This window comes from Squalius cephalus, assembly GCF_949319135.1.
Source record: "Squalius cephalus genome assembly, chromosome: 1".
NCBI lineage: Eukaryota > Metazoa > Chordata > Actinopteri > Cypriniformes > Leuciscidae > Squalius > Squalius cephalus.
The window spans coordinates 26,681,674-26,694,360 of record NC_137122.1 but is presented as its reverse complement, the minus strand read 5'-3'; the positions used below and the strand labels follow the sequence as shown (position 1 = coordinate 26,694,360).

Genomic DNA, 12,687 nt, shown 5'->3' with positions numbered 1-12,687 from the left:
ATCAACAGACTGTCTGTCATCTGCTCAGTCAGTGCTCATCATGCTGCAACCTTTCATGTGATGGAATAGATTTAAATATAATGCTTTAAACGATACTTTTCACGATTTGTTAATCTCGATAGCTGTAATAGTAAAAACGTAGTAAAAGTTTTCGAGAGAGTTCATGTAATACTAGCTATTTCATATGCAAGCATGTCAGCCAATCACAGCAGTGGGCGTTTGCACTGCAGTCTCACAGCAGACACGCCCCTTAAAACGGAGCGTTCAAATCTGAGGCTGAAATCAGGCTTGGAAAAATGGCTTTTATTTATAAATTATGACAATTTTTGATGTAAAAATCATACTAACATTATAAGGGCACCCCAGGCAACATTATAAAATAATAAAACAATCCAGTTCATGACCCCTTTAATTTGCTAAAGTGGTTTTGTCGGTTTAAGCTATAGCCACCAGGCTAGTTTCATCTACACAAACTGGTAACTTGTCAGCTGGTCAGGCTGAGAGACCAATTAAAACAGCTGAACAACAGACTAGCCATGTTGAAAACCACGTTAGCTTGGTTAAAGCTGGTCTTGTTTTATTTCTTTTAGAGTAGGCTACTGCTGGTTAGCTTAGCAGCATGCTAACATTAATCTACAGAGGGCTGCAGGGATGATGTATTTTTGTAGGCCAAAACTTGGAAACGGCCGGGTTAGCATTTTATTTTAGCATGTATGGTTCCAATCAGTTAATGAGTTTTTGGGTAAATGCCTGAAATAAGGTCTGTGGTGAACAAAAGCTTTTTTTTTATTTTGACGTTTTATTCTATGACATCAAATACATCAGTAAAGTGTCTAACTGTGACTACAGAGGTTGTCTTCATTGTGTTTACGATCACGCTCTTGCTAACTATTCTAACTCAAACTTTCAGAGGAAATGTTTTTTTTAAATAAAGGCTGAAAGAGTTGTCGGAAACATAGTGATGTTGACAAGTCATAAGCCCATGCATATGTAGTTAGACAGCAAGCTCACTAGGTTTAGGAACAGAGCATTGCGCTGTGTTTTGCATCTTTTATCTCTCCTCTTCTCCTCCTTTTTTCCCTTACTCTCACACTTTTTTATAAGTCGGCCCACTTTCTCTGCCTGGCAGCCTTCCCCGCTGACGCTCGCCTCAGATCCTTCCAGGATTTATGTGGCTCTCTCCTCACCATTTTTCCTTCCTTCATCCATTATCGGTTTCTCCCTCCCTCTCCGTTTTGGGTTATTACATAATGTCGTGTACGTTTCTCAAGAGTCAAAAGCATTTTTTTTTTACAGGAAGACACTTGAAACGGGGCACACAGCTCTGCACTGGCGGGAGCTCCTTTGAGGAAAACAGATCGATTGGCGTGTTTTGTAAAAATAAGGAGGTGGGGAGAGAAAAGGGGCCATCCGTTTGTGCACCCTGTGAACTGTAAGGAGAAGAACACTTTCAGGGTGGGAGAGAGATGATGGGAAAACAGCAGGGGTGGGAGAAGAAAATCTAAGGATGGAGAGAGAGAGAAATAGAGAGAGAGAGAGAGAGGGGGGGGAGAGAGAGAGAGAAATAGAGAGAGAGAGAGAGAGAGAGAGGGGCCCTGTGGAGGCGGAGTGGAAACTGAGGTTTTCCTGTCTGAGAAGGCGGCTGGGCTGAAGGTGGAGGGGCGGCAGGAAAAAATCTCTCAGCTTCGGGACTCTGTGTTATGTGTGCGAGCCATGGGGAGGAGGGGTGGACCGACGCATACTATGGTTTGGGTGTGTGTGCGTCAGGAGAGGTGGGGTCAGTCTGCCTCAGGGAAGGTCAGGAATGGAGAGAGACAAATATGGTTAAAGTGATACAAGTAAAGGTTCCTCAAGGGGTTCTCCGCAGCTCACACCTTTTTGGCTGTATAAGGTTTTTCAATGGCTCTTTTTGTTTCATTATAGGTTCTTTAGATTGGTGTGTTGGAAAATGGGTTTCAAAGTGCAAGTTTTTTATAAACGGTACAGTTATGTCTGCATGAAAACTACAAAAATGCAAATTTGTGAAAGAGGTGACGTTATGCGCATGTGTATTGCGTTTTCAGTCTATGGGCGCGTTGTTTCTTTACAAAGGGACATCGCCATCTACTGGCCTGGCATGATATTACAGCGTTTTTAGTCGTTCTCGCGGATCCGTGTGAACGGGGATCTTTTTGACAACGTTGTCCTCTCTACACGAAAAGTTTTAGTACATCATTGTAGTGTACCCTCAGAGTATAGACATTTATTCTTAAAAAATTCATTATATGTATCATAACTAGTGCTGGGCAGCGATTAATCCAAAATAAAAGTTTGTTTTACCAAAATACATGTGTGTACTGTGCATTATTATTTTGTTAATATAAATAGACACATGCATGTACATATTTAAGAAAATATTTATATACATATAATATAAATTATATATGAATATATAAACAGTATATATATATATGCAAATATTTCTTAAATATATACATGCATGTGTGTGTATTTACATATTCAAAATAATAATACACAGTACACACACATATGTTATGTAAACACAAACTTTTATTTTGGATGTGATTAATCATTGCCCAGAACTAAAAATCTGCAAAGAAAAAGGCAACTTTAAAAATGCCTCACAGATGTGGAGTGATCCATCAACCCACACATATTTTTCCTGCATCTTCAGGGGTTTGTTGGAGCCCTGTTAGTGGCCACATTAAACCCTCAAGCCAGACCATCTAGCAGGTCTAGACACAGCCCTTCAGGTGCGGGACATCTTTGAGAAAAAGAAAACTTCTAACGAAGAGCATTTTTTTTTAGCAGTGGTGTTGAATTTCAGCAGGTTTCATCACCTGCAGGTGGTCTCTCGTGAACACCCATGGGGAACTCATGATTGCGGACACATCCAGATGACTAAAAAACACGACCAGCTGACCGCCTGCGTTTAACAACCAACATTTCAACCAGCTGGCCACATGCTCATTAACTCCAGCCAAAATGCAGCGGTACTAATGCCAATGCAGACATGGAATTAGTGTGTGGGTAGCCTTATGAATACAGATCAAATCCAAACACTTCTCCACCAAATTACACGCATAATGATTCAGTTGCTGGGAATTTCAGAGCGGTTTCTTTTTTTTAATATAAATGCTCTTTAAAATAGTTCGGACTATTCTGTATGCCATATTAAGTTGATATATGGTGTCTTAAAGGAGTGAGCCGTAACACAAAAATTAAAGATTTGAAGATGCATTAAAACCAATGCTATCTTTATGTACCATATACATGAGGGAGGGTGAACCGGAGTCCTTGGCCACCTGCAAGGCCGTTTGTGTTGTGTATTGTTGTGACAGTGATGAGAGAATGTAGCTCAAACAAGTTTTTACATGTTTTTGTGATATCAGAAACCTCATTCAAGGTTTTTGGATGTCGGGATGTGAGCCGATGTCTGGTTTGTGTGTGTTTGTCGGGGCAAAAGAGCTCTCCTGCGGACGACCTCCCAGGGCCAGAGCGCTGGGGATATAGAATTACACCCACAGTTCCGTACAAAGGAACTGGCGCTCAAAAACACATGCGTTTCACACTCACACCCAACAGCTGGCTCTTAAAACACACAATCGCACACCAGCCGCCATTCACCAATGAGTACAGCTATCATCAGCCAGGCGCAAGGCCTCCTGGGAAATTCATACTTATGAGTTCCAAATTGCAGTTACAACATGATGTGCGTTTTGGTTGGAACAAAATGAACTTGCTTGCCAATTTCATATTTTTTGAAAGATTTTTAGCACTAATGCAACAAAACTAAGAGCAATGTGTGTATTTTTAATGCACAATTAGTGCTTTATTATTCAATCCGTATTGCCGTAGAGAATGATGGGAAATGTAGTTTGGTCACGTAGGCCTATAACCTCATCGTAGAGGTCAGTGCGGGATGGATTTTTCAATACGCTCCCACAAGATCCCGCCCACTTTCGCCAAAAATATGTTAGATTTGATCCCGCTTCCAACCGAAACTTTCACGTTTTGCACCATTCCCGGCCACAAAAGCCTTAGGAAGAGGTCCACGCTGATTTTTCAGTCCCAGTCCGGTTCAGATTCTGTCTCGTTCCAGTGTCTGTAGGCTATTTTTTCCAATTTCCACACACGATGCTTTAAATCTCCATTTACAGACTTCTGCTTGCTGTTATTATTAGATAATTATATTGACTAGTCATTTCTTTCTCCAAATTCCTGCGCACATTTCAGTATCTTCCCTTCTACATCCAAAACCGCGCCGCACTCTGTTGCGTTGTGTCCCGTGGGATTGCAGACCTCTACCTTCATCGCTACATAAAAAAAAAAATCACAAGCTAAACCAGTGATATTTTAGTACTATTTATATACTGTTACAGTATTTATTAATATGTTGAATTAGCTTTTGTTTTTACATTGTTTTCAATTTAATTTTAGTTTAATATTAGATAATTTTATGATGTGCTTTTGCCATTTTTACTTAGCTTTAATTTATAATTTTTTTTTTTTTTTTTTTTTAGTAATCTTAGTATACTTAAACCTGTTTATTTCAGTTTGTAGGAAACATTTCGAATTTTCTTAAGTTTTTCCTTCTAATATTTGTCATTTTTATTTCAATATTTCAATATAGATTTAATTTATATTTAAGTTTTACTAGTTGCCAAGCCAAAATTTTTGTTTTCCGTTTAATATTAATATTTTATTCCAGCTTTATCGTAGTTTTTTTTTGTAGTTGTAGTTAACAACAACACCGAGCTGAACACTATATTCACAATTACAGCTTCTGACAAAAAACCTCCCACTGGTAATGTAGTTGTAGTGTGCTTAACTCTCAAAAATGTCCATTCGACCTGACCCGAAAGCAGAAACAGATCCCGCAGAGCGCGCCGTGACCTGTGGCGGGCTGAAATCTTGGGTTAATTAGAGGTTTGACCTCAGAGAGCTGGTGAAACCCATACCCTCTCGCTGACCCTGTCTTATCCTGACCCCGTTCGTTGCCCATATCACCCCTACCCAGGAAATGGCAGATTTGGTGACTTCTGCAGGGGGGCGAAGGGGTCCGGTCGCGAGGCCCGTGGCCACCGGGGTCACAGCGGAGGCACAAACATTTCATTCAGCGCCGCACCATGTGAAACCCAGCGTCCCGCTCCAAACGCTCTCCTTCAGTGTTTACTCTGCAGGGGAGAGGAACGAGGGGGTGGCAGGACACAGACAATGCTGCCTTTTAAAGCCCTGCCAAGCCCACGGTGGGGTGGGGAAGTCTGCATGGGGCAGAGCCTCCCAAAACTTCACATTCAAGCGCTACCGCTTGGCTCCGTCTCACCACTGAACCTCCTCGGCCAAAGTTTACCCGGCCGTTTCCCTGCGACTCTTGAGTTAGTTCGGAGGTTTTCTGAGGTGAACTAAGAAATGCAGTGTTTATATATGATGTAGACATAACAAAACCTGCAATGTATAAAGCTTGAAAGATATAGCTTAGCATCTAAGGCTAATATTTACCTTCTCCAGTCAGCACATGTGCACTGCAAGAGAAACAAAGTCAAGGCGACATGATGCTTTAACAAACTATTTGTTTTGCCCATTTAAATGAGATAATTCTTTAAATGCTAGATGTCTTGTTCAGCCAATAAATTCTTATCAAGGCAAATGCCTCAGTAATCATCATTTTCTTGGATATAGTTTTATATGACACTTAAAGTGAACTCTGCAACAAGAGAAATGCATTTAAATGGTCAGGAGTGACAACAAAGACATTTATGTTACAAAAGATTGGAAAAATGTTTCTTGAGCATCAAATCATCATATCAGAATGATTTCTGAAGGATCATGTGACACTGGAGTAATAATGCTGAAAATTCAGCTTTGATCACAGGAATAAATTACTTTTTACAATATATTCACATAGAAAACAGTTATATATAATACATCACAGTTACTGTTATATGCTACTGTTTTTTGTGTGATTTATTATTGTATTTTTGATCAAATAAATACAGTATTGGTGAGCATAAGAGACATCTTTCAAAACCATTTAAAAATGTACAGACAAACTTCAATACATGCCTCAAACGGCAAAAAAATCGAATTCTTAACAAATATTTTTGTCCTATTTTTCAGATAAAATATGTGTATTCTGTTTTTCTTCACTTGCTTCAAGTATAAAAACAAATGGAAAAAAACTGCTAGTAAAAGTAAATTTATCTTATTTTTACAAAAGTGTACAAACAAACAAATACGCTTACACTTCATTTTCAATGACATAGTTACATTGTACTAACTCAAATAAGTACCAAGTAAAATTAATAAACTCTATGTACTTACTATAGAGTTAGGGTTAGGTTTAGGGTCAATTACTTGTAATTATGCATAATTTACTGTTATTACTATAGTAAGTACATGTTGTAACGTATAACTACCAAAAATAATAATAAAAATGAGTCTTATTGTAATTCATTTTATTTTTGCAGTTGAAGCATACTGTAAATACATTAACAACAAACATATAATTAACTTGTGCTGCACTGCATGTTAAGCCAATTTGTTCAGACTCTGATAAACTAGTTGGGACAACATTTGGGGGAAGTACTGTTAGTCTAACATGTTTTTATGCAAGCAAAAGTGTGTCTCAAAAAACCAAATATGCCAGATGAAATGCTTTTATCATCCCTTCTTATACAAAAGATTGCATTTGTGTAGCGAACCGGTTGATCTTTAACCTCAGATGGGATGTGGCTGATCCAGGCATGAAGAACTTATGCTGTTAGGTGTTTATGAATCTGTATGATAAAGCACTATAAATCTGTAGCCTGTGGAAAAAGTACACAACCCCGACCCGTCTAATTCCTCAGAGCCATTTATCACCTGGTCTCTTTCAGCAGAAAAACCAAACCACTTCCCCCTCCTCATCAAGAATCTTCTCTTAAACGGGTGGATCGTACCATTGTGAGGGGGGTCGGACGTGGACGGTTTGGGGGATAATTAAAATAAGGAAGAGATGATTTATTGCAGCTGGCCTTAGGCATGGACTAGTAATGGTTTACACATGGATCCAGCCGGATCCAGTGTGAGGAGCTCTTTTGTTTCGGTAACTTCTGACCGAACCATGTGGGAGCTCAGGAATCATGGCGGAAGCTACTGTAGTTGGTACTGAACATTAGTTGTCATTGTGAATGTTATCCCTGTATGATGTTTTTAGGCACATTTTAGTGTACTGAAGAATGGCGATGTCAGAATATCCTCATTTAGCAACAGGTTTGCGCAAAAAACATCCGTTCTTTATCTAGAAGTGAAACTGAGAGAAAGACGTTGAATTTGCCAAAATGTTTATATCGTACTGACCAAAATCACTTGAACATACATACAATTACCAGACTTATGGAGTATGAAGTTCCCTGGAGGTCTTCCCTTCTTTTGCTGGTCCATCTTTAATCAAACTGCTGATCAAGGTCTTTGAGTTCACTGGAAATTCAATTATACATTTGTAGTACATTCCTGGTTCTATTGTTCACAATTCATCAGTGCATGTTATTTAGTAATAAATTAGTGTTCACCTTCATAACCTTAAATCCATAACCTTAAATGTCCACAATGCCTCTACACTGTAAAAAGTGAATAGTTGGATCAACTTAAAAAAATTACTTCAATTGGTAACACCTAAAGAAATTAAGTTTTCTCAACTTAAATTATCATGTTTTATCATGAAAAACGTGATAATTTAAGTTGAGAAAACTTAATTTCTTTAGGTGTTACCAATTTAAGTAATTTTTTTAAGTTGATCCAACTGTTCACTTTTTACAGTGTAATTGTTCAACCACCTGACACTTCAAATCCTACTGGATTAAATCAAGTCCCTCCCAACACGTTTTTTCTTGTTAAATGTTCCGATTCGTTCAGAAATATGTGTTTGTGAATGCTGTTTTTAGATTCTGACTGGAAGCTCTGAGTACATAATAGAGTCGAGCTAGAGTGAGTTTTTAACCGCTGCATTGAGACACAATTATGTGAAAATCATTAACTAAACCCTTAACATGCCACACATATCACATCTCTAACCGCACCCCAGTCTGAGATAGCGCCGCACGGGTAACCTCTCCGCTTCAGGACTCTTGCAAAAAACACCAGACGGCTGGAGATACTACAGATTGCACATTAACTCCTGCCGTGACGCAACCTGTTTATTCTTGTGACCAAGCAGCGTTTTCTTTTTTTCCTGAGCAAGTTGTTGCCTGTCTGTTTCTTTGGCATGCCATCAAAGACCAAAAAAATGGAGTGTTTGAGAACATTTCCGAGGACACAGATCATTTCAGGACACAGTTCGGGGTCAGAAGATGTTACGCGAGTGTGTGTGTGGGGCGGAAGACACAGATCTGGTTGATAATGCTGCTCTGTGTGTGCGGTTATCTGCTGATTATTGGTCCTGTCGACTGGGTTGTTGAACTCGGTCACCCGCTGCCTTGACCTCGCTGACCTTCCTCATGTTGGCACAAGCTAAACCCTCTCAAAGAGCCATTCAGCATGACTGGACGCATGTTATATATGTCAGACAAAAAGAGATGTGAAACTGTGGTTAAAGGTGGAGCTTTGTGAATGTTGTATTTCACATGGAGACGGGAGGAATGTGGAAGCAGTAATGGGTGTAATTGCCAGTGTGCTTTGTGAGGACAGTTTGAGGTGGGGGGAATGAGGGGAAGTAATTGTGTGAGGAGATCGGGGATGGTTTTTTAGAGGGGCTGAATGTGTGTTTGTGGTGTTTAGAGAGACATAGAGCAAGAGGGACAAAACTTTCTTGCAATGTATGAATGTCTCTGGTGAAATTCAGGACGCTTGTGTGTGTTTGTGTTTATACAGCTGTATACCACTCACACTATTTCTGCACCACAGTATATAGGACACACACTACGTGGAGTATGCAATTTAGTACACTAGAGTAGTTTCTTATGTTCACCAAGGCTGCATTTATTTGATCAAAAGTACAGTAAAATGATAAAATATTACAATTTAAACCTCTGGTGCTCTTCGCATTTCGGTCAAAATTCACCAAATTTTTATTTTTATTTAAATTAAATTAATTTTTATAGTTCGAAAATGTTTTTTTTTTTTTTTTTTTTATATATTTTGTATTTTTAGGGGATTTTATGATTTTCCAACTTAAACTGTCATAATTCTTGAATGTTTTAGAGGACAGACTTGTGTTTGATCTCTTTTCAAAGACGACACTTGGCAGATTATTGTGAAAAGTTTAAAAAAAGTGAAGTTAAATTTTTTTACAGAATTTTACATTTATTGTTGTGAAAAATGCCCAAAAAATATTATTTTCAATTTGAATATGAAATATATATTTTCAAAAACATGTTTTACTCTAAAACTGCAATAAAATCAAATCCACAAATCTATACAAGTTGTGTTCCAAATTTGAGTTTGGAATCTCAAAAACATGAGCTATCAGTAAGATTTTGTTTGGTGGCAGTACCAAAAGTTTCCACAAGATGAAATTCGTCTCCCATTCATTTCCAATGCGGTCATTTTTGACTGAGGAGCACAAGTGTGACTATTTTTTTAAGGACCATTTAACCTTTTCGATTCATGTCCATGATTTTGTGTGTGTGTGTGTGTGTGTGTGTGTTCACATAGCAAGTGCCAAAACCTTTACCAAGTTTCGTACCATTCCCATTCCATTCCGAAAAATTTTGGTTTAAAAACCGAAGAGCACCAGAGGGTTAAAGAGAACTTTTTTCTGTGTATATATTAATATATTGTAAAATGTAATTTATTCCTGTGATCAAAGCTGAATTTTCATTCATTTCAAGCATCATTACTCCAGCCTTCAGTGTCACATGATCCTTCAGAAATCATTCTAATATGATGCTCAAGAAATATGTATGATTATTATCAGTGTTAAAAACAGTTGTGCTACTTAATATTTTTTGGAAACCACAACACCAGCCAATGAAACCAATGAGTTCCTCTGAAACCCTCCACCTTCCCCAGCTCCACCTGTATAGATTTGCTATGGGTGATTTCATAGATGCTATTTATACAGTATGTCTTGCTCACAGCAGCGTGTCATGTATTTATTGGCAGTAGCAAGTCCTGTTCTTGATCTGCAGCAGCAGCAATATCAGCAGAGGAGCACATCTATTCCCCCAAGACTAAATACATTAACATTATTAGCCATTACCATGCTAAACTCTTCCGATAGTTGTCATCAATACGTCCTTAACATCTTTAAGTTTTGATGCTCATATCTTATATTAAAACATACTACATTTAAAAAGTAGAGATGCCTCTACAACTGTCACCAAAATCCACAAAACAACCTTCCCATCTGAATGATAACCATTACACCTACACTTATGGAGCACTTCTGGATTCATGAAAATCATGATGGTATTATGAATGCAACAACTCTGCTCACTGCTCTCATGCAACAAATGTCCTACTGTTACAGGATTCGTTTAAATTCTCACCTAAATTGCTCTCTGTGTCTGTCTGTAAAGGTTTCAGGCTCCGGTCCGCATGCTGTCATGCTGTCCTTAGATGAGCCACTGGACCTGAAGGTGCCCAGGGGGCGTGTCGGTGGGCGGGACAGAGGCACCATGTCTCCGCCCACTCTCACTCCCTCTCCCATACACGCCAGGGGGGCCGGGCAGCTGCGGATGGCAGACGACGGTACCGCAGTCATCATTCCAGCGTCTCCTGCCTCCCCACACACAGGTAAACACAGAGAGATTCTGTATAATATGACATAAAATATAATTGCAGGGAGTATAACAGAGATGTGTGTTTGCAGGTGTCCTGCAGGACAAGTCCGAGACCCCCACACCGCCCGCCGTGGACCTCAGCATGTCCCCGTCCTCCCGCAACACCGCCTGCTCTCCGGATCTTTCCAACGGGAACGGGTCAGCTCACATTTTCCACGGGGTAAGTCGACAACACTTGGGAAGAGCACAACATGGCTTCTTAAGTCTAAATATTACTAGTACTATTAGTAGCAAAAACTCAGTTTTCTGATCCGTTAAAGTGACATTTTGGGTTGTACGCTGCAGACCATTTGAAAAGATGACTTCATAGGTTTTTAACAAGGCTTTTTGACTTTTTGTCCAGTTGAAATAAAATTCAAGAGCAAAATTATCTTAAAAATAAGACGCAACACTGCTTCATATAAAACTTTTTACAGAATGTATCTTTAATACAAGTTAAAAGTTTAAAAGTGACAGCAAAGACATGTATACCATTACAAAGGACTTTCTTTATCAAAGAATACTGAAATCATGCTTTCCACAAAAATATTAAGCAGCAGTGTTTTTAACATTGATAATAATCAGAAATGTTTCTTGAGCATCAAATCATCATATCAGAATGATTTCTGAAGGATCATGTGACACTGAAGACGGCAGTAATGATGCTGAAAATTCAGCTTTGATCACAGGAATAAATTACATTCTAAAATAGATTTTTTTTTTTTTAAATAGCTATTTTAAATTGTGATAATATCTTACAATATTTCTATTTTAATGTATTTTCGGCAGAAAAAAATCTGCCAGTGCATTAAGAAAAAAAAAAAAGTTTTAAAATAAGTTATCTTCATATGCAATCTTACATGTGTCTTGTTTTAAGGATTTGTAGATATTTTAACTTAAATACAAGATGAAAAAACTCAACTGTTTTTTTGTTTTTTTTTTGTGTCCCTTTAATCTATTATAATGATCTTTAGACTAGGTTTACTACTTCTTAAATGAGATATCTTGCTCATTAAGCAAATCAGCAGAGGTGAGGAGCGGCATTAGAGACTAAGAAGCAGCCAAAGACTCAGTTCTGATGGTGATTCGATTTGGGTCATTAGCATTAAAGCGCATTACATGCACCGGCCCGTCCTCCACCTCCCTTCGACAGAGACATTCAGATATGTTACCCTCGCTGACCCAGATGTGGTGTTGTTTCTTATCAAATGCCCCCTGTGTCCCTTCACAAAAGTGTCTCTCTTTCCCTGTCCGTGGGGCTGACGGCTGGGACACAAGGTTAAATCAGATTTACAGCGAGGTACAGCCACACAGAGCTCTTTCTGCTTAATTCAATTCACTCAAAATTGAATTGGGAATGAGATGCATGGCTTTTTGTGCCTATGTGTGTCTCCGATGCCTGCCACCCCTCCTTCAAGCCAATGGATGAACAGTGGCCAGGTCTTAGATGATGGCACCACCGAAGAGCAGAGCAATCAGCCTCATTTTACACAATTCTCCATGCACATTTCTCACATAGCCAAAACCTTCCCAGACAGCAACGACACTGTTGTGCAGTCAAAGTCCTCATTGTTTCTCCTCTAATTAATTCTTCCTAAGCATCACTATTACTATTGCTCACACGTAGGATGAGAAATATGAACACATCCCTATAACACTAAGCATTAAGCTTTGCCAACTCATATAGCACGTTTGTGCCATAAGCTGTTTCCATGTTTGAGAGTTGTTTAGGTAAACCTCACTCCCCTGATCTCAAGAGGCGCATTAGCAACAGACGCTAGAGACTGCGTTATTTAATGTCCTTGTTAGCGCCTACCTCCCATGCCGGAGACGCGGGTTCGAATCCCACTCATAGTGGGTCGAGTAGGACCGGTTACATATACATAGTTACACTGCTGACTCAATCTCACTTGTATCCAAGGTAAATCATCACCACTGTTTTTTT

The 12,687-nt window shown here is 39.1% G+C and overlaps 1 protein-coding gene and 1 long non-coding RNA gene across 2 annotated transcripts in view; one reads left to right on the top strand and one right to left on the bottom strand.

Annotated features, from left to right (window-relative positions):
- glis2b (GLIS family zinc finger 2b) overlaps nucleotides 1-12,687 on the top strand; it is a 40,228-nt gene that overhangs the window by 22,252 nt on the left and 5,289 nt on the right. Inside the window, exons 2-3 of the mRNA XM_079869543.1 lie at nucleotides 10,500-10,716; nucleotides 10,793-10,923. Of these exons, the coding sequence (XP_079725669.1) occupies nucleotides 10,527-10,716; nucleotides 10,793-10,923 (321 nt within the window). The 5' untranslated portion in view covers nucleotides 10,500-10,526. The remainder of the gene's footprint in view (nucleotides 1-10,499; nucleotides 10,717-10,792; nucleotides 10,924-12,687) is intronic.
- Nucleotides 6,570-10,513, bottom strand: LOC307157868. The gene is made up of 3 exons (XR_013821109.1): nucleotides 10,470-10,513; nucleotides 7,371-7,461; nucleotides 6,570-7,294 (listed from the first exon to the last, which is right to left on the bottom strand). It is a non-coding gene; the product is annotated as an uncharacterized lncRNA (long non-coding RNA).